The sequence below is a fragment of the Diabrotica undecimpunctata genome, chromosome 7 (genome assembly GCF_040954645.1).
Source record: "Diabrotica undecimpunctata isolate CICGRU chromosome 7, icDiaUnde3, whole genome shotgun sequence".
Classification (NCBI taxonomy): domain Eukaryota; kingdom Metazoa; phylum Arthropoda; class Insecta; order Coleoptera; family Chrysomelidae; genus Diabrotica; species Diabrotica undecimpunctata.
In genome coordinates this window covers 81,319,324-81,342,370 of record NC_092809.1, presented here as the reverse complement: position 1 = coordinate 81,342,370, position 23,047 = coordinate 81,319,324, and the positions used below count along the sequence as shown (strand labels likewise).

The 23,047-nt window shown below is 32.0% G+C and overlaps 2 protein-coding genes and 1 long non-coding RNA gene across 3 annotated transcripts; all 3 read right to left on the bottom strand.

Moving 5' to 3' along the window:
* Positions 1-1,225: 1,225 nt before the first annotated feature.
* Positions 1,226-2,998, bottom strand: LOC140446493 (52 kDa repressor of the inhibitor of the protein kinase-like). The gene has a single exon (XM_072539047.1). It carries the CDS (start codon positions 2,996-2,998, stop codon positions 1,226-1,228), a length of 1,773 nt encoding a protein of 590 aa, XP_072395148.1.
* A 1,177-nt stretch (positions 2,999-4,175) lies between these two features.
* On the bottom strand, positions 4,176-9,396 carry LOC140445534 (52 kDa repressor of the inhibitor of the protein kinase-like). Its single transcript, XM_072537626.1, has 4 exons — positions 9,004-9,396; positions 8,589-8,934; positions 7,760-7,923; positions 4,176-6,480 (listed from the first exon to the last, which is right to left on the bottom strand). The coding sequence occupies exon 4, from the start codon at positions 6,379-6,381 to the stop codon at positions 4,564-4,566; it is 1,818 nt and encodes a 605-aa protein (XP_072393727.1). The 5' UTR covers positions 6,382-6,480; positions 7,760-7,923; positions 8,589-8,934; positions 9,004-9,396; the 3' UTR covers positions 4,176-4,563.
* A 301-nt stretch (positions 9,397-9,697) lies between these two features.
* Positions 9,698-18,112, bottom strand: LOC140446835 (uncharacterized). The gene is made up of 4 exons (XR_011951511.1): positions 17,712-18,112; positions 17,297-17,642; positions 16,468-16,631; positions 9,698-9,923 (listed from the first exon to the last, which is right to left on the bottom strand). It is a non-coding gene; the product is annotated as an uncharacterized lncRNA (long non-coding RNA).
* Between the last annotated feature and the right edge of the window lie 4,935 nt (positions 18,113-23,047).

The following is a 23,047-nucleotide window of genomic DNA, read 5'->3' as shown; positions in this document are numbered from 1 at the left end:
TTTAGTGCCAGCAGTCATTTAAACACAAACAAACAACAATACCCAAGTTACATTGTAATAAACATGAAATCTGCCAAATTTTAAATTAATATACATCTACCGATAAATCACAGCAAATGTACCTTGTTATTTTCAATGTAGGAAAATTAAAGACATTTCAAATATAACTGTAATAAGTCTGCTTTATCCTAAAATACGAATATTATCCTCTTCCTACCAATAACCCATTTTCAGTTCAATAAACATTAAACCCGCCAAATTTTAAATTAAGACATGCCCACCTACCAATCACAGCAAATGTACCGCGTTAGGTTTACTGTAGTCTAACAATACTGGACCACGGATAAGGTATTGTTACATATAGGATAAACAAAGGGTACAAGTCTAACCCTATACACGCTCATGAAAATTTTCATGAACGAGTACCAGATTTATAAAGCTATGCATGTGTCTGACAAAAATTCTATAATTAAATTATATATTGTTACAGAACCTATGGCTAACAAGGACTGTATATTATATGGAGCGTATGTATTGCATTTAGTTAATTTTGTATACAGGTAGTTTGAATGCTGAATAAATTTAGGACATTCAAAGAAGATGTGATCGAGGTCACCTAGCTTACCGCAATGTTTGCAACTGTCACCATCGATGACTTTAATTTTAAATAAATGGCATGGGTACCATGCATGTCCAAAGCGTATTTGATTTATAGTAGTAATATATTTACGAGGAGCTTTGAAATTCTGAAACCAGGTTGTTTGAGGTATAGTTGGTTGCAGTGGCGCACCCAGAATTTTCCTGTGGGGGGGGGGGGGTTTTGGTTGGGCACCGAATTTTTTTTTATGCTACCTTCATGTTGAGTTCTTAAAATTTGGGTATTAGTTACTAGTGTACTAGTGCTAAAGATTCAGGCATCTATATCTAAATACAATGTATAATCAAAAATATTAATTTAAATCCTAAACTGTATGATAAATAATAAACTGTAAACAAATTAAATTTATAATAAAATGTCCAAACGGCGTTGCTTCTGAGCCAAATGGTTCCTCTTCTTCATCTATTTGTATATCCTGATGGATAAACATCAAAGCTAAACCATTTAGTCTCTCTTCGCTAGTACAATTTCTTAAATACGTCTTTAGTATTTTTAGCGACGAAAATGACCTTTCACACGTGCAGGTTGTTACAGGTAAGGTCGCCATTATTAGGAGTAAATTATAAACTAGAGGGAATAAGTTCTTGTTGCATATATCAAGAGCTTCAAGAGCATTTTTGGTGTCGGTTTAAGTCGAAAATCTTTTAGAAATTGTTTCCAAAGTATGATTTCTCCTTTTATGTTTGTTTCATCAAGTCCATAAAAATCTACTAGACTTTGAAATGATTTGGCTATCGTCTCATCATACTGTACACTTAGTAAGTCCTGAAATGGTTTTAAAATCTCTTTGTGTGCAACAAACCTATCATTTATGGATTGTATAATTTCATCAAAAAAGGGGATAAAAACTGATCTTCTATAATATTCTTCTGGTGTGGAGGCTGGTACATTATTTCTCTTTGTTTGATAAATTACTGTCCTTGGAAGAGACATATTAACACCAAATTCATCGCAAAGAGCTGATACTTGCCCAAAAATATTGGTAAAAGTTTCATCTGCATTTTGTCTTAACTGTTCTAGTGATTCTTTCGTTTTGTCTGCAGATTCAACAGCTAAACGGAGGTCTAGATTTTCTGTTTGAAGGTACTTACTAAGTAGTAAAGTGAGTTCAAACACCGAGTTGACCACAAAGAGACTCAAAAGAAAGTCACATTTGCAAATTGCAGCCGACAGCAACTGAGCGTCAGTGGCAGTTTTGTTATCACTCCAGTTTGTAATAACATCCAGTGCTTTAATAATGACAGGAAGTAAGGAAATAAATGCATGAACTGAGTCATGTCTTTGAATCCATCTTGTTGCACACAATCTTTTTAATTTTTCTACTTTCGGCTTCTGCTCCAACTGATCAATTTGATTTTCTAAAACATTTTGCCGCTTGGGATAGTTGAAAAAATTATAAGTGGCTTCTACGGTTCCCATACAATTTCGAATTTCTGAGTCAGAACATCCTTGAGAAATCGCAAGATTAAAACTATGAGAGCAACAATGCACATAGATAGCTTTGGGAAATTCTTTTCGAACAACAGATTGTACGCCTTTTATATGACCACTCATGGAACTGGCACCATCATATCCTTGGCCAACTATATTGTTACCATTCAAACCTAAATCTTGTATAAACGAGCAAATAGTATGAGCTAGTCCAGTTCCGGTGGTTTCAGTTACCGGAATAAATTGTAAAAATTCTTCATGAATTTTATAATTTTCTACAAATCTAGCGCAAAATGATAGCTGAATTGTACCACTAATATCGGTGGTTTCATCACACAGAATACTAAAAAATTTCGCTTCATTTACTCGTTTTACCAAATTTTCTAAAACTATGGTGTTAAATATAGAAATTATTTCATTTTGAATTCGCCAACTGATGTAAGTCGCATTTTGTCCGGCAGTTTTTAAATGATTGGTCAAAATATGATCTCCAGAATCCATTCTAAATTTTAAAAGAGACCTAAAGTTTCCTTCTCCTCTTTGTGGTGGGGCGTTAAAATCGAAAGGTCCAAAATCGCGATGTCCTCTAAAAGATTGCCCCATTTTAGCAAGAAAAATAGCCGTCTTAATAATAGGTTTAAGGGATTCTCTATTTTTTTCTATTTGCAATTTTCTTCCTTTATTAAGCATTAATTGAATATTGTCCTTTTCTCCAGTATATGTTGCTAGAAAATTAGCCGCTTTCTCTAAACACTTTTTATGATAGAGATTTTCGGAATGTTTTTTAAAATCTTCCCTTGCGTCCTTCCATTTTCTAAATGGAATTTTAACTAATTTTCCTGCGCTCAATCCTTGCTCTCCTACAACAGTGGAAAATAACGCACAAAACTTGCAGAACGCAGCATCCATTGTTGGGGAATATACCAGCCAATTCCAGTCAGTTAACCAACGCATCTGAAATTTTAAGTTTCTGGGACCGGAAGATGGAAATTTGAATTTAGAATCCGGAGACCAAGGATTTTCTAAAAGCTTTTTTTTTAAAGCATCGTCTACCTGTAAAAAAAAATTCAGTTTTCACAAAATATTTAACGAAAAGATCGTGGCACTAGGGGAGTGCCGGCATAACTTCTTATACCGTGTTATTACTATATGTAGGTTAATGGAATTGTATGTCTTATAGGATAAGATTTTATAGGAAACAAAGACTTGATGAAAAAAGGGGTACAAATTGTAAGATTTGCGAATGGATTTAGTGCCAGCAGTCATTTAAACACAAACAAACAACAATACCCAAGTTACATTGTAATAAACATGAAATCTGCCAAATTTTAAATTAATATACATCTACCGATAAATCACAGCAAATGTACCTTGTTATTTTCAATGTAGGAAAATTAAAGACATTTCAAATATAACTGTAATAAGTCTGCTTTATCCTAAAATACGAATATTATCCTCTTCCTACCAATAACCCATTTTCAGTTCAATAAACATTAAACCCGCCAAATTTTAAATTAAGACATGCCCACCTACCAATCACAGCAAATGTACCGCGTTAGGTTTACTGTAGTCTAACAATACTGGACCACGGATAAGGTATTGTTACATATAGGATAAACAAAGGGTACAAGTCTAACCCTATACACGCTCATGAAAATTTTCATGAACGAGTACCAGATTTATAAAGCTATGCATGTGTCTGACAAAAATTCTATAATTAAATTATATATTGTTACAGAACCTATGGCTAACAAGGACTGTATATTATATGGAGCGTATGTATTGCATTTAGTTAATTTTGTATACAGGTAGTTTGAATGCTGAATAAATTTAGGACATTCAAAGAAGATGTGATCGAGGTCACCTAGCTTACCGCAATGTTTGCAACTGTCACCATCGATGACTTTAATTTTAAATAAATGGCATGGGTACCATGCATGTCCAAAGCGTATTTGATTTATAGTAGTAATATATTTACGAGGAGCTTTGAAATTCTGAAACCAGGTTGTTTGAGGTATAGTTGGTTGCAGTGGCGCACCCAGAATTTTCCTGTGGGGGGGGGGGGGGTTTTGGTTGGGCACCGAATTTTTTTTTATGCTACCTTCATGTTGAGTTCTTAAAATTTGGGTATTAGTTACTAGTGTACTAGTGCTAAAGATTCAGGCATCTATATCTAAATACAATGTATAATCAAAAATATTAATTTAAATCCTAAACTGTATGATAAATAATAAACTGTAAACAAATTAAATTTATAATAAAATGTCCAAACGGCGTTGCTTCTGAGCCAAATGGTTCCTCTTCTTCATCTATTTGTATATCCTGATGGATAAACATCAAAGCTAAACCATTTAGTCTCTCTTCGCTAGTACAATTTCTTAAATACGTCTTTAGTATTTTTAGCGACGAAAATGACCTTTCACACGTGCAGGTTGTTACAGGTAAGGTCGCCATTATTAGGAGTAAATTATAAACTAGAGGGAATAAGTTCTTGTTGCATATATCAAGAGCTTCAAGAGCATTTTTGGTGTCGGTTTAAGTCGAAAATCTTTTAGAAATTGTTTCCAAAGTATGATTTCTCCTTTTATGTTTGTTTCATCAAGTCCATAAAAATCTACTAGACTTTGAAATGATTTGGCTATCGTCTCATCATACTGTACACTTAGTAAGTCCTGAAATGGTTTTAAAATCTCTTTGTGTGCAACAAACCTATCATTTATGGATTGTATAATTTCATCAAAAAAGGGGATAAAAACTGATCTTCTATAATATTCTTCTGGTGTGGAGGCTGGTACATTATTTCTCTTTGTTTGATAAATTACTGTCCTTGGAAGAGACATATTAACACCAAATTCATCGCAAAGAGCTGATACTTGCCCAAAAATATTGGTAAAAGTTTCATCTGCATTTTGTCTTAACTGTTCTAGTGATTCTTTCGTTTTGTCTGCAGATTCAACAGCTAAACGGAGGTCTAGATTTTCTGTTTGAAGGTACTTACTAAGTAGTAAAGTGAGTTCAAACACCGAGTTGACCACAAAGAGACTCAAAAGAAAGTCACATTTGCAAATTGCAGCCGACAGCAACTGAGCGTCAGTGGCAGTTTTGTTATCACTCCAGTTTGTAATAACATCCAGTGCTTTAATAATGACAGGAAGTAAGGAAATAAATGCATGAACTGAGTCATGTCTTTGAATCCATCTTGTTGCACACAATCTTTTTAATTTTTCTACTTTCGGCTTCTGCTCCAACTGATCAATTTGATTTTCTAAAACATTTTGCCGCTTGGGATAGTTGAAAAAATTATAAGTGGCTTCTACGGTTCCCATACAATTTCGAATTTCTGAGTCAGAACATCCTTGAGAAATCGCAAGATTAAAACTATGAGAGCAACAATGCACATAGATAGCTTTGGGAAATTCTTTTCGAACAACAGATTGTACGCCTTTTATATGACCACTCATGGAACTGGCACCATCATATCCTTGGCCAACTATATTGTTACCATTCAAACCTAAATCTTGTATAAACGAGCAAATAGTATGAGCTAGTCCAGTTCCGGTGGTTTCAGTTACCGGAATAAATTGTAAAAATTCTTCATGAATTTTATAATTTTCTACAAATCTAGCGCAAAATGATAGCTGAATTGTACCACTAATATCGGTGGTTTCATCACACAGAATACTAAAAAATTTCGCTTCATTTACTCGTTTTACCAAATTTTCTAAAACTATGGTGTTAAATATAGAAATTATTTCATTTTGAATTCGCCAACTGATGTAAGTCGCATTTTGTCCGGCAGTTTTTAAATGATTGGTCAAAATATGATCTCCAGAATCCATTCTAAATTTTAAAAGAGACCTAAAGTTTCCTTCTCCTCTTTGTGGTGGGGCGTTAAAATCGAAAGGTCCAAAATCGCGATGTCCTCTAAAAGATTGCCCCATTTTAGCAAGAAAAATAGCCGTCTTAATAATAGGTTTAAGGGATTCTCTATTTTTTTCTATTTGCAATTTTCTTCCTTTATTAAGCATTAATTGAATATTGTCCTTTTCTCCAGTATATGTTGCTAGAAAATTAGCCGCTTTCTCTAAACACTTTTTATGATAGAGATTTTCGGAATGTTTTTTAAAATCTTCCCTTGCGTCCTTCCATTTTCTAAATGGAATTTTAACTAATTTTCCTGCGCTCAATCCTTGCTCTCCTACAACAGTGGAAAATAACGCACAAAACTTGCAGAACGCAGCATCCATTGTTGGGGAATATACCAGCCAATTCCAGTCAGTTAACCAACGCATCTGAAATTTTAAGTTTCTGGGACCGGAAGATGGAAATTTGAATTTAGAATCCGGAGACCAAGGATTTTCTAAAAGCTTTTTTTTTAAAGCATCGTCTACCTGTAAAAAAAAATTCAGTTTTCACAAAATATTTAACGAAAAGATCGTGGCACTAGGGGAGTGCCGGCATAACTTCTTATACCGTGTTATTACTATATGTAGGTTAATGGAATTGTATGTCTGCTTATTACTAAATTGTTAATCTTTTTTATAAAAACACTTTAATTTTTAAAATTGTAGGTAACACATTGTAGGTAAGTTCTTTAAAATTTAGAAATCTTAAATTTTTTCCTTAAAAATTTTGTTTAATGATTTTAGTAATTTTCAAAATGTGTTAAATAAAATATAGAATTTATTCATCATATACATTTTCATTATTATCCATATAGTTTTTTATAATTATTTATAATTTTCTATAATTTTGTTTTAACTTTTTATAAATTTATTTAAGTTTGTATAATTTTATTTATTTTTATTTAATTTTACCTAACTGTATTTAATTTTATTTAATTTTTATAATGGTTTATAATTATAATTATAATTTTATTTAATTTTAATTATTTTTATTTGATTCTATTTAATTTTATATAATTTTAGTAATTTTATTTAATTTTATATAATTTTTTGTTAATTTTATCTAATTTTATATAAAAGTAATTTTATTTAATTATATTATTTAATTTTATTGAATTTTCTTTAATTTTATGTAATTTATTTTATTTTATTTCATACAAATATTTTAAAATCAAAATTAGCCAAGTCGTTCTAGAGTTGTTATAAACAAATATATTATATAAAATTATAATAAAAGTGTATATGTATATATATATATTGTTATGAAATTAAAGCTCCTAAACAGTTTTTTTTTATGAATAGTATGAACATAAAACAAAATGACAATATTGAATATACCACATATATATTTAACTCAAACAATTGTATTATTGTTGTTAATTTAATAGTTGAAACTAGATTCAACAATAAGAAAGAAACTAAAAGCAAAAATAAGCAGAATTCACAGACATGTAACAAACCAATAAGGACTATATTGTATCACCAGATTTAATTAATGTTTTCAAAATAATTTTATTATTATTATAATTAAAACCAGTTGGTTTATTATAAACAAATTTAGCATAATAGAAATAAGATTCTTTTAATACGTGAGTTATTATAGCCACTGAGTTATAGTTGGTTGATAAACACTTTTCAATTAAAAAAAAATATATAAAAAAAAATTAAACCAAAAACAATTGTTGATCATGAAATTGATTATGATTTAAACTTAAGTTATTGTTCGTTATATATATATTATATTATTTATGTAAGAGATACTTACAGAATAAGCCAATGTAGCCACAACATAAAGATCCAAAAAGCAAATATCAAACCACTTCGGATCGAGTGGAAATAAAAACCATAAATTTGTATTTATTAATTAATTACAATTTTTATTATAATCCAAATTCTAATATATACAAGTCAATAGAATCTTCAACAGTCCTAAAACAGATAAAATATTTAAGTCATTTATTCACAAAGTAAGAAGTTTCAATTTGTTAGTAAACATACAGTTAACATGGATAGAGCTCAGAAAATAAAACGTGTTAGGAGGTGAAATAGGATATATCTCATAAATAAGAGTTCAGAATGATATAATCTTTAATGGACAGGTAATCTGAAGACAATTCTCAGTGATTCAATATCAAAAATGCTTTCAGATAGCTTTAAAATTAAATAAAAGCAAAATAAAAGCAACTAATTCATGTTAAAATTGGTGTATGTCAAATTTGTTAGTAAAAATTTTAATATTTAAATTATCATTTGTTGTAGAAATTATATGTCAAAAGAATGCTTAAATTCTCTAGTATTTGTTTCAATTCATTTCAAAAGTCAATATAGTTCTCAAGATTTAACAATTTATGAAAATTTAAAATATTTTTTATTTTAATCATAAATGTCAAAAATATACAAAAATCCTGTCAGATCTTAAAAAACATTGTCAAAATGCTTGGAGATCTGGTAAGCAATGAAAAATAAAAGATAGAAAATCAATAGTTACGAAGGGGAGAAAATTTTTGATTATTTTTCAGCAGTCACAATTTTTAAAAAGTATTTTAAAAAACCTTAAAAAAGTCCTGAATTATAACAAAGTATATTCAAATTACCTTGCCGATAAGAAACCATCGTTTCTGATTAAATTTTAACAAAGCCTGCAGATTAACAGTATATTTTCCGATAAGGGAATTGTTAGCAGTCATCATAAAGAGGTCCACAGCTACCAGAAAGGTGAGTTTTTCCACTCATTTGAATTCTCGCTGAATAAAGAGACCGTTTGGTGTTTATTTTTGACTGAAGATCATTTAAAATTCATTTTGGGTACTTATAAATATTTCTCAACCATTGGAGAGATAATTCTGATAGTTTTGCGGCCCTAATCCATTAGAAGACGTCACTGAAAGATGCAATCTTTGTTATTGAAGATTTCCATAAAATTTTTAGAGAAGGGATTATCTGAAAGACGAAAGTGAACTTTAATAAAGTTAAACGCAAGTTTTGAAATTTCTTTAGAAATAATCTTACCTTTTTTTTTTTTTTAAGCAGCCTATATCATTCTAAATCATCTTTGTGTTAAAAAACAAAATAATTTGAAGTCAAGTTCACAAAAATTTTATTATCGCTTTTGTAATATTAACCAAATATAATTCACCGTTTCTTTTGCTTACTAAAATCATTAAACAAAACAGTTAAACTAAAAAAATTGAAGGATTATAAACCTTTGTTTTCGCTCTAAAAAGATAGTAAGTGAGGTTATAAATACTTTGACAAACAAACACGTATTAGATCTTAGATCAAGTATTTCTTGTTGCAACTTCACAAAACACTAATTTCATATACTTACTTCAATATTGTATTACGTCATAAATCTAAATCCATTCATATTAGTATTAAACGTTTAAGTATTGGCTTATTTATTGGAAGAATCTTAAATAATTTTTTTTATATATATTATACAAGATATCGTTGTGTAATATTTAATTGATCACTTGTGAATAATTGCACAGTACATTAAAAATAAAACTTCTTGTGTGGTGATTTTTGCTTTATATAATTTTATATAGCTTTATCAAGCAGTACAGGTCACAGAACTCGCTTGAGTTAAGAGTCTGCATGTTCTAAGACAAATAAGTAAAAAAAATTTAAATTAAAAATACAGATTTAGAGAATACAAGGTGAGTAGAATAAATGTTTGTCAAATTTTTTTTATTTTCAGGCGTTCAATAATTTTTATTAAAAGCATTTCTAAATTTAACAATATTACAAATTAATCAACTTAAAAAATTTATTTTTATCTTCATAAAGCTAGCCGGTAAATAAGAGCAACTTGTAGTTTTCTTGCATCGAATTCACATATCATAACAATTTGGCGAGCCCAACGTGTGGCTGTGTATTTGGACGGTGACAGGTAGTGCATTATAACAAAGTATTAACCAGTGGTGTACCTTAAACATTTAATAACATAATATACAGGGTGTTAAGAGTATAATTTGTGTAGATAATAAGTTTATTGAGTGAATTGAAATTAAATAAAAATAAACATGGACAAAAGAAAGACTAGATCACATAAGAACGTAGAAGAAGAACAGGAAGTGACAGACAGAACCGAAGAACAAATTAAAGAGACTGAAGAAGTACAGGAGACAATGGAGGAGAAAAGACAGCCAGAAGAAGCACAAATGGAAAGGCAAATGGCAAGTGGAGACCAAGCTCAGCCCGTAAAGAAGGATGAATTGGACTTTCACAAGATGATGGCAATTTTGTTACAGGAAATAAAAAAAACTGAGCAAAATATAAACCAGAAAGCAGAAGAAAATAAACAACATATGACAAAAGAACTTGAAGATACAAAAAAAGAAATAAAACGGGAAATAACACAAAATTTTGATGACAAAATACAACAGATGGCACAACAGGTTGAGGATAAGTTGGGAAAGAAGATAGAAGAAGTAAAAGAAGAGTTAACCCTAGAAATGGCCAAGATGGAAGAGCAGTGCAAAGAACAAATGGAAGTGTTATCGGCACAGCTGGAAAAGAATAATGAAACTCAAAATAAAAAGATTGAATTAATGGAACAAAATTTGAAGCTAGAACAACAAAATAACCAAAAAAAGTTCGAAGATATTGACGAACAAATGGGAGTGTTGGCAGTACAGCTGGAGCATCATATTGAGCAGAAGGAAGAGATATTTCGACGAGACATTAATGAACAGTGGAAGAAAAAAGAAGATGAAATAGATGAAAATATGAATAAGACCAAAGAGATAATGGAGAAAGAAATTGGGAGAGTACAAGAGTCTCTTAAAGAAGTGACACAGAAGGAATTGGATGCAAGGCCGGTTGTACAAACGGTCGAAAGAGATTGTAAAATCTATTTTAGTGGAAGAATAAAACAGCAGCATCCAGTACCTTTCATGAAATTCCTTAGGCACAGATATGCATCTTACAGAAATTTCGAAGACTTTAAAGAATTCATCAGAAACCAGATGACGGATGAGGCGTTACTATGGTTTTCGAACAAAGAAAATGAGTTGGTGGATCTGGAAGACTTTGCGACCAAATTCAGTGAATATTTCTGGGGTCAAGCACAACAGCGTTCAATCAAAAACGAGCTGTTAAGTGGCAAATACAACCCAAATCGTAGCATGTCATACCACCGGTACGCCATGCAAATTTACAGCACAGCTCAATACTTAGACTGTGGTTTTAACGAAGAATACATTGTGGGTTGTATCGTGCAACACTTTGATCGGACATTGGAAGATATCATGATGTTATACAACTTTAAAGAAATAGACAAACTGTGCCAATTTTTGATGATGCATGAGCAACGAAACCCCATGTATCAAAACAATGACCAAGCAAATAATAATAATAATAACAACTTCAATGGGAGCAATAACTACAGCAGAAACAATAATCAGAACGGCAATAATTTCAATAATCATCGTAATTTTAACAATAACTATAGACAAAATAATGGTAACAACAACTATAATAACTCGAACTTTAGGAATAATAATAATAACTACCGCAACCAAAATAATCAGAACTTTAATCGCCAAAACTATAATCGTAACAATCAAACTAACAACAATAACTATGGAAATAATGGACGGTATCAAAACGGTAATTACAATAATCAAAACAACGGAAATTTTAACAGAAATAATTACAATAATAACAACAGAAACTTTAACTCCAATGGCAATATGAATCATGCATTTTCAAACAGTGCCATTCAACAGAATCAGACAAACAATTCACAACAACAGTCAAATCAAAACTACACAAACAATCGAAACCATAACACTAGAAGTCTAGAAGATATAAATAGAAATAACCAAAAAAGACAAGTGAATTTTCTAAGTCACCATCAATCATACACCGACGTCAGTCAACAAGAGTCACCAATTGAAACACTCAACACATCATCACCATCACAACCCTTTGACACACAATACACAACAGATTCACAATCACCAAATTTTCAATAAAGCACCTGCTAAATGCGGCCGTATGTCACTATGAGCATCCAAGGGAGTTCATAACATTTGGGGAAGAAAAGAAAAATCAAAATTTGCAAGGGTTAATTTTAATTCAGGGTAAATTCTTTCAAAAACAAGTTAAAATTTTAATAGACACGGGTTCTGAAGTTTCACTAATTGACAATAAAGTTATTAATGAATTAAATTTTCAAAAATATTGTTATTCAATTCCAAAGGTTAATCTAGTGGGTGCAAACAACAAAAAACTATATGAAGCAAAGAAGGGAATAGTGGGAAAAGTATTATTTGATACAACCGAATATAGTATGCAATTCATAATAGTAGAAAACATGAGACATGATATTTTGATTGGGACAGACGAAATGGACAGAAATGGAATGGTCATCGATTATGTAAACAAAACTTTACAAATTCAAGAAGAAGTACTGAAATTTGGAAATACAGAAGACGAGGAATCAAAACAAGAGGAATTAAAGATAAAGGAAATTAACAATATTAAAAATCATACAAACTACAATTTTATAAATAATGAACCAGAAGAAAGTAAAATGGAATTGGAAGAAAATTTAGTATGTGCAGAAGAATGGAAAGAAGATGTAGGAAGATTGTTGCAAAAATATGATGGTTTGATAAAATCCGAGAACCGAGTGGCTGAAAAGTACATGCATAAAATTGAGGTAAAAGGAATAGAAAATTTTAAATCGAAGACATATCCAATTCCTTATAAATACCAGAAAGAAGTTTCAAAGGAGATAGAGAAGATGTTACAAAACGGAATAATTGAAAACAGCAATTCAAAGTACATAAACCCTATAGTGGTAGTGAAGAAGAGCAATGGTGAGTTAAGATTATGCCTCGATGCCAGGAACATTAACAAATATTCAACACCACAATATGAAGCACCACAAAGTGTAGATGCAATCTTTGGAAAAATAACTAAATCAAATTATTTTACAAAAATTGACCTGAAGCATAGCTTTTGGTTGATACCATTGCATAAAGATAGTAGGGATTTTACAGCCTTTTCGATAGATGGGGTAATATATAGATTTAAAGTAGTTCCATACGGTTTGCAAAGTGCATGTTCAGCTCTTGTACGTGCTTTACATCAAATTTTGGATCAATACGAAGACTTTATTATACACTACATTGACGATATTCTCATTTATTCTCACACATCACACGAACATTTAACACACATAAATATTTTGTTGAATGCATTGAATGAAGCAGGATTAAAAATTAACTTAAACAAATGCCAGTTTTATCAACAAGAGGTCACGTATTTAGGATATAAATTAGACAGAAGTGGTATTTCTATGGACGAAGAAAGAATTGAGAAAATAATGAACTATCCAGCACCGAAAAATTTGAAAAATTTACGAGGATTTATAGGCCTAATCAACTACTTTAAACGATTAATTCCAGACTTGAGTGAGAAAGAATTACCATTAATTCAACTATTGAAGAAGGATCAAAAATGGAAATGGAAAGAAGAACAAAACCAGGCCTTTCAAAATTTAAAGGACATATTTCGGACTAATCTAAGAATTTATCACCCCAGGTACGATTTGCCATTCATTCTACAGACAGATGCTTCCATGCACAAATTTGCAGGAGTGTTGTTACAAGTCCAGGACAATGAAGAAGTTCCTATTTCATTTGTGTCACGTGTAACCAGAAATTACGAGAAGAGGTATAGTGTCACCGAATTGGAATTTGCTAGCATACTATTTTGTGTAACAAAATTTCGGTATTATTTATTAGGATCAAAATTTTATATTGAAACTGACCATTTATCGTTAATAAATATCATGAATAACAAATTGCTTAATAATAGAATACATCGTGGGACTTTACTACTTCAAGAATATAACTTCGAAATTAGACATATAAAAGGAAGAGATAATGTCATTGCAGATGCCTTGACAAGGAACGAAGAGGAAGGAACAAGAGAAGAGAGAAAAATTCAAATCGGATTAAATATATTAAAAGAACAGGAGGGAATGTACTCAAAACAAGCCATTAGAGAAGATCAGCAAAATTTAACACAGAAAGAAAAGGAAAGATGTATACTGAAAGATCAAATTTACATTAAAAGAATTAGAGAGCAAGAGTTATATTACATCAGCAAAAATTTAGCCGAAGAAATACTGAAGGATTTACATGAAAAGAATGGACACGCGGGTAGTAAGAAAATATGGTTAATGTTTCGAGAAAACTATATCACCAAGAAGGATACAAGCATAATAAAAAACTTGACTAGAAAATGTCATACTTGTCAAAGACAAAAATCGAAGAATTTTTCAAATTGGAATACTCCCAAAAATATAATAGCACAAGAGCCCTTAGATATAATAGCTATAGATTTTTTGAGTGACTTGATACAAACGGAAGGAAATGGACATAAACATATCATGGTAATCGTAGATTTATTTTCAAAATTCATCAAACTTTATTCCAGTAAAAATACAAAAGTCAACACTATCATAAATAATTTAAACAATTATTTTGAAGAAATAGGAAAACCTAAACAATGCATACTGGATAATGCCACATATTTCCAAAACGACCGATTCAAAAATTTTATGACAAGAAATGGAACCAAATTAAGTTTTACAAGCATCAGACATCCTCAATCAAATCCTTCGGAAAGATATATTCAAGAAGTGATAAAATTTTTAAGAATATCAATAGAAAACAAACACACTGTATGGGATCAACATTTATTAAGGATAGAACAATACATAAATCAGTTACCAAACACTGTGACTAATGAGATACCACTATTTCTAATGAAAAGGATAAGACCAGAAAGACCTTGGATTATAGAAATAGAACCTGAATATGACCAAATTTGTCAAGATGTAAAACTAAGAATCATCAAGAATGGAGAGAAATATTTGAAAAGACAAAACAAAAGGAAGATGAGAACAAACCAAAAATTTCAAAAAGGAGAACTAGTATTAATTAGAGCACATAGGGTAAGCAATTATAGAGATAACATTTGTAACAAACTTTTACCACCATTGGAGGGACCTTATGAAGTTGAAACAGAAGATGGAGAAAATAGTTATTTATTGAAATATCCTGAGAGTGGGTATCTTAGAGGAGTTTTTAACATAAAAGACATTTACAAATATGAACAATAAGTGAAGAAATAAGAAGACATTATTAATTTTAAGTTATATTTATAAAATGAAACAATTTTTTTTTAAGTAAAGGACATGAATGGGATACAGAAGATGGAATAATAATAATAATAATGCTGCTATTTATGAAAAATGATGAAATATGAATTATTGCGGATATTATGATTATGAATATGATATATAATATAATATGAATTATGAAAGATTATAATGATATAATTATGCAGTATAATAATAAAATTTGGAATGGAATTACAGAAGAAGGATTGGAGAGGAAAAATTTGAAACGAAGATGGCAGAACTCTAAGAAACCAAGGAAGAAAAACAACTATAAAATGGATTCAAAAGTAGAATATAAACTCAACCCTCAACGAAAACTTATTAAAAATAACCGAATGATAATAAAGTCACATTCAAACTAGCTTACACTCTAACCACAAAATGCAGCTCACACATGCTTAAATAAAACTTAAACTCTATATTTTTTTGTATATATTCAAAATAAAACATGCATTAATAAAACAAACTAAAGCAACTTAAGCTTACACATGCAAAATTAAAAGAACAAAACTAATTATTATTTTTTTTCAAAGAGAGCATTCAAACTATCTGCAGCATAATTGTATACCATATATATGCAACTGAATCAAAAATTTAATTGTTTTTAACCATCACACATTCATAAAATCACTGAAACATACACTTGTGTCGACGTTCAGAGAAACAATCACACAACTTGCAAAAAAACCAGTCAAAGAAAAATGAATATTTGATATTTGCCAAAAAAATTGTCAAATATGAAATATTAATTTTTGGAGAATTGTTATGAAATTAAAGCTCCTAAACAGTTTTTTTTTATGAATAGTATGAACATAAAACAAAATGACAATATTGAATATACCACATATATATTTAACTCAAACAATTGTATTATTGTTGTTAATTTAATAGTTGAAACTAGATTCAACAATAAGAAAGAAACTAAAAGCAAAAATAAGCAGAATTCACAGACATGTAACAAACCAATAAGGACTATATTGTATCACCAGATTTAATTAATGTTTTCAAAATAATTTTATTATTATTATAATTAAAACCAGTTGGTTTATTATAAACAAATTTAGCATAATAGAAATAAGATTCTTTTAATACGTGAGTTATTATAGCCACTGAGTTATAGTTGGTTGATAAACACTTTTCAATTAAAAAAAAATATATAAAAAAAAATTAAACCAAAAACAATTGTTGATCATGAAATTGATTATGATTTAAACTTAAGTTATTGTTCGTTATATATATATTATATTATTTATGTAAGAGATACTTACAGAATAAGCCAATATAGCCACAACATAAAGATACAAAAAGCAAATATCAAACCACTTCGGATCGAGTGGAAATAAAAACCATAAATTTGTATTTATTAATTAATTACAATTTTTATTATAATCCAAATTCTAATATATACAAGTCAATAGAATCTTCAACAGTCCTAAAACAGATAAAATATTTAAGTCATTTATTCACAAAGTAAGAAGTTTCAATTTGTTAGTAAACATACAGTTAACATGGATAGAGCTCAGAAAATAAAACGTGTTAGGAGGTGAAATAGGATATATCTCATAAATAAGAGTTCAGAATGATATAATCTTTAATGGACAGGTAATCTGAAGACAATTCTCAGTGATTCAATATCAAAAATGCTTTCAGATAGCTTTAAAATTAAATAAAAGCAAAATAAAAGCAACTAATTCATGTTAAAATTGGTGTATGTCAAATTTGTTAGTAAAAATTTTAATATTTAAATTATCATTTGTTGTAGAAATTATATGTCAAAAGAATGCTTAAATTCTCTAGTATTTGTTTCAATTCATTTCAAAAGTCAATATAGTTCTCAAGATTTAACAATTTATGAAAATTTAAAATATTTTTTATTTTAATCATAAATGTCAAAAATATACAAAAATCCTGTCAGATCTTAAAAAACATTGTCAAAATGCTTGGAGATCTGGTAAGCAATGAAAAATAAAAGATAGAAAATCAATAGTTACGAAGGGGAGAAAATTTTTGATTATTTTTCAGCAGTCACAATTTTTAAAAAGTATTTTAAAAAACCTTAAAAAAGTCCTGAATTATAACAAAGTATATTCAAATTACCTTGCCGATAAGAAACCATCGTTTCTGATTAAATTTTAACAAAGCCTGCAGATTAACAGTATATTTTCCGATAAGGGAATTGTTAGCAGTCATCATAAAGAGGTCCACAGCTACCAGAAAGGTGAGTTTTTCCACTCATTTGAATTCTCGCTGAATAAAGAGACCGTTTGGTGTTTATTTTTGACTGAAGATCATTTAAAATTCATTTTGGGTACTTATAAATATTTCTCAACCATTGGAGAGATAATTCTGATAGTTTTGCGGCCCTAATCCATTAGAAGACGTCACTGAAAGATGCAATCTTTGTTATTGAAGATTTCCATAAAATTTTTAGAGAAGGGATTATCTGAAAGACGAAAGTGAACTTTAATAAAGTTAAACGCAAGTTTTGAAATTTCTTTAGAAATAATCTTACCTTTTTTTTTTTTTTAAGCAGCCTATATCATTCTAAATCATCTTTGTGTTAAAAAACAAAATAATTTGAAGTCAAGTTCACAAAAATTTTATTATCGCTTTTGTAATATTAACCAAATATAATTCACCGTTTCTTTTGCTTACTAAAATCATTAAACAAAACAGTTAAACTAAAAAAATTGAAGGATTATAAACCTTTGTTTTCGCTCTAAAAAGATAGTAAGTGAGGTTATATGGTTATAAATACTTTGACAAACAAACACGTATTAGATCTTAGATCAAGTATTTCTTGTTGCAACTTCACAAAACACTAATTTCATATACTTACTTCAATATTGTATTACGTCATAAATCTAAATCCATTCATATTAGTATTAAACGTTTAAGTATTGGCTTATTTATTGGAAGAATCTTAAATAATTTTTTTTATATATATTATACAAGATATCGTTGTGTAATATTTAATTGATCACTTGTGAATAATTGCACAGTACATTAAAAATAAAACTTCTTGTGTGGTGATTTTTGCTTTATATAATTTTATATAGCTTTATCAAGCAGTACAGGTCACAGAACTCGCTTGAGTTAAGAGTCTGCATGTTCTAAGACAAATAAGTAAAAAAAATTTAAATTAAAAATACAGATTTAGAGAATACAAGGTGAGTAGAATAAATGTTTGTCAAATTTTTTTTATTTTCAGGCGTTCAATAATTTTTATTAAAAGCATTTCTAAATTTAACAATATTACAAATTAATCAACTTAAAAAATTTATTTTTATCTTCATAAAGCTAGCCGGTAAATAAGAGCAACTTGTAGTTTTCTTGCATCGAATTCACATATCATAACAATATATATATATATATATATATATATATATATATATATATATATATATATATATATATATATATATATATATATATATATATATATATATATATATATATATATATATATATTGTGATGTGGGTATTAGTTAAAATAGTTAGGTAATGACTGTGAATATTGATTTACACGATTTTATTAAAAGGAAAACCATGTATTACAATTTAACCTACATCTTACAACAACAAAACATATATATGTCTCTTGTCACCGTTCACTCTCGGTGGACACTGTTATGGTAACTTCGGTGGTATTCAGCCATGGAACGGTGTGGCTGTTACATCCTCCCCCTTTGCACCACCCTGGCGACTCGCGGGTGGGGCAACAGAGTCTAAGCAGGAATAGAGCTCTACAGGACAGCAATGACAACGTTTTGGTCGGGGTTGTCTACGTCTGGCAATAGGGTCAGGTTCAGGTTCAGCTTCAATTTGAGCAAGGTCATCTCCAACAGGGGGGCCCATTTCGCTATCGTCTAACCCAAGGGTCAAAGACTCTGGGCAGGAGACCAGTGGAGCAGGAGGGTCGGCTTCTGAGGATTTCACTGGACGACCTCTTCTACGGAGAGGTTGAACTGAGGGACGGAGATCTGACGGAGAGCGTCCGTCACGACGCGGCGCGAACTTCGAAGTTATGGACTTAGACGCGTCACTTAGTGTATGCGAATCGACTAGCACAATATCACCTACTTCGAACGAAACCGAGCGGCGGTGGCAGTCTTTATACTTCTTACGTCTATCTTGGGATTGTTCATGTGTCTCGCGGGCTTCACTAAGAGCTTTACTCAAAGTTATTAGATAGGGCGTGATTTGTGGCACGAAGTTGTCCTTGGCTATGATGCTTCGAAAATCACGATTTGCATCATCAGGAGTTCGTAACTCGCGACCAAACGTGAGGTACGCGGGAGTGAAACCGGTTGAGTCGCACTTCACAGTGTTCATCGCGAACCGTATAGCGGGTAACTTTTCAGACCAAGACGAATGGTCATTATTTGTTAGAATAGCTAACTGAGTTTTAATGTCTCTATTTTTTCGTTCGACGGGGTTAGCTTCCGGGTGGTATACAGGTATAAGGTTCTGTTGGTACCCAAAACAATGCGCCACTTGTTGCATTACCGCACTCACGAACTGAGTACCGTTGTCACTGACGACTCGACGAGGGATTCCGTATCGTAATATTATGTTGTCTATGAAACACTTGGCGCAGGCAGCGGCAGTAGCAGATTCTAACGGGAATAATTCTACCCAACGACTAGCAGTGTCTTCCACTACCAGAATCCATGTATAACCTTGAGGAGAGAGGGGCAAAGGCCCAAATAAATCAATAGATAGCACTTCAAACCTCTGGGACTGAACAGGGGTTTGTAGGAGACCAGCGGGTTTGAGGTTAGAGACTTTATAGCGTTGGCAGTCAAGACATTTACTTACATGGTCAGAGATAATTTTCTTCATTCCAGACCAATAGTAGCGTTTTATTATTCTTTGATAAGTCTTCTCCACTCCATAATGACCAGCAGTAGCGGAATCATGGTACTCATGCAGTATGTGAGGAATACGTGTACTAGCCGCTACCAATTGGGGCTCTTCTTCATCTACTTCAGGAGTATAACGGTATAATATCCCATTGTTCATGATATATCCTCTTTCTGCCCACCTCTTGAAATCTACGCTTGTGTCAGAAGAGGGATCTTCTAAACATCTAATAATCTTGGCAACATCTGGATCATTAAGCTGCTCTTCTCGAACATCAGCAACACTAAGAGTTGGAAAATCTACTCTTACTAGATGAACTTCAGCTATGATGGGAACTTCTGTCATGGGAGGCCTTGATAGAGTATCTGCGATTACATTTTTTCTTCCTGTGATATATTCTATTTTTAGGTCATATGGCATGAGCTCTAAAGCCCATCGAGCTAACCGTCCAGTAGGGGACTTTAAGGTCATTAGCCATTTTAAGGCTTGGTGATCACTTTGCACTATTGTAGTAGCGCCTTCTAAGTATCCTCGAAATTTCTTCACTGCCCAAACCACAGCGAGAGCTTCTCGTTCTGTAGTGCTATAGTTTTGTTCAGCAGGAGTCAGAAGTCTCGAAGCATACTCTACAGGTCGTTCGTTCTCTTTCTCCCCCTGGAGAAGACATGCCCCCAAAGCATAATTGCTAGCATCTGTACGAAGTATATAAGGTAAATTGCAGTCAGCTTGTCGTAGGATTGGGGCGGAACACAATAATTGTTTCAGACATTCAAAGGCCTCTTGTTGTTCTGCTCCCCAGGTCCATTTCACATTTTTCTTGGTTAAATTCGACAAAGGTTTAGCAACATGGGAGAAATTTTCGATGAATCTACGGAACCATGAGCATGTTTGCAGGAATTTTAGCAGTTGAGTAACATTTAGGGGTGGTGTCATGTTTAATATGGCAGATACTTTATTTTCACTTGGCCGGATACCCAAAGGGGAAAGGATGTGTCCGAGATATAGGACTTCCTCACAGGCGAATGAACATTTTGCTCTATTTAGACATAATTTAAATAGGCGCATCCGGTTGAATACTTGTTTCAAATCGTCTATGTGATCAGAGAAGGATGGGGATAATATTATCAGATCATCTAAATAAGCTAGGATATTCAGATTTTGAAGACCAGCACGAAATTTATCAATCATCCTTTGGAAACTAGCGGGACTGTTACACATACCAAAGGGCATGCGTGTGTAACGAAAGGTGCCAAATGGACACACGAAGGCTGTTTTGTCACGATCAGCTGTTCGTACCGAGATTTGATGATAACCATATTTTAAGTCGAGGGTAGTCATAAATCGGGTTTCCTTTGCTGCATGCAAAATATCTTCAATACGTGGCAGAGGGTACTTATCTGCACGTGTTATTGCGTTTAAGCGTCGATAGTCTACTGTTAATCTGATACCTCCATCTCTCTTAGGCACAAGTACCACGGGTGAAGCATATGGGGACTCACACTCTTCGATTATGCCTTGAGCCAAAAGTTTATCTAGTTCCTGACGCAATAATTGCCTTTTGGGCTCTGACATACGGTAAGGTGGAACAGATATTGGTACATCATCAACCAATACAATGGAGTGTTCAGCATATGGAGTAGGGTCTATATTATATACGAATAAATCAGAATTTTCCTTAACAATGTTGTTAAGATTGGATCTTTCTTCTAAGGATAGAGAAATTCCTTCATCTACTCGTAGTTCTAAATGAGCAAGAGTAACGCTATTGACCTGGCAAGGAGAGCTGACCTGAGCTGGATCTGGAGCAAATGAGTAGGGGATATTAGGGACATCACCATAAAACCATGAGTCATTAGGAATGTCTAGAATGATGTTAGCTTTTCTTAAGAAGTCTGCCCCCAGTAAGGTACGACTATTTGTGTGTGTGGGCACAGAAATTAAGGAAATGCTATGAGAGCGGTTTTGTAAGATAACAACTAAATCAAAGACCAAAACAGTAGTAGAAGTAGTCCTACCATCCGCTAGGGTCATGTCTACACTTTTTGTGGAAAAGGGTACCTCATCCTTCAAGAGGATATCTCTTAGCTGAGAGCCAGCAATACTGCACTGTGCTCCCGAATCAAGATAACAATGACCTACATGACCTTCAATAGTGACCTGAACAATGGGTTTAGTTGATAGGTTTGTGGCAAACTGTTGGTCGACATTAACTGTTTCAGCAAGCATAAATTCAGATACTGCTGAGGATTTACTGGATGATTTGCATTTTGGACAATTACTCTTAATGAATCCAGGAGTCTTACATCCATAACACGAAATCTGATTCGAAGTGGAAAAGGTTGGTTTAGGGCTAGTACGAGAAGTTACTAGAGGAGGATTAGGTTTGGGCTCAACCGAAGATTTTCGAGAATCTGCTTCCCTGGTTCTGACTGCGGCCAATTTTCGACATTCATCCTTCACGTGACCTGGATTTTTGCAAAAGCTACACCGTACCCGTTTTGATTCGTTTTCGTTTTTAATGTTTATTTCCGGATTTTCATACGATTCTTCAATTTGCCTCGCTTCTTTTAAGAGTTCGCTAAATGTATTGATCTTATCACGTGCTACTTTTTCACGTATTTTCCTATGCAACAAACCGTATACCATATCTAATTGAGTGGCTTCGGTTAATGTATCTGCCGGTAACTGAGCTATTATCGCGCGCGCTTTGCATACAAAAATGTCACACGGAGTTTTAGCATCTTGTTCCGTCGAAAACAGTTCCCGATACACTCTGTAGGCTGGTTTTTGAGGTCCAAAAGTCGATCGTAATAAATTAATGGCGCTGGCCCACGTGTTTACCGTATTTTTAACACCTTGAAACCACGTGGCGGCGAAACCGTCTAGCAGCATGGGTATACCCTTTAATGCGTTCGCGTCAGATACGTGGGTGCACTCTTTATAGATCTCGACCGCATCTATAAAAGCTTTTACATCAGCCCC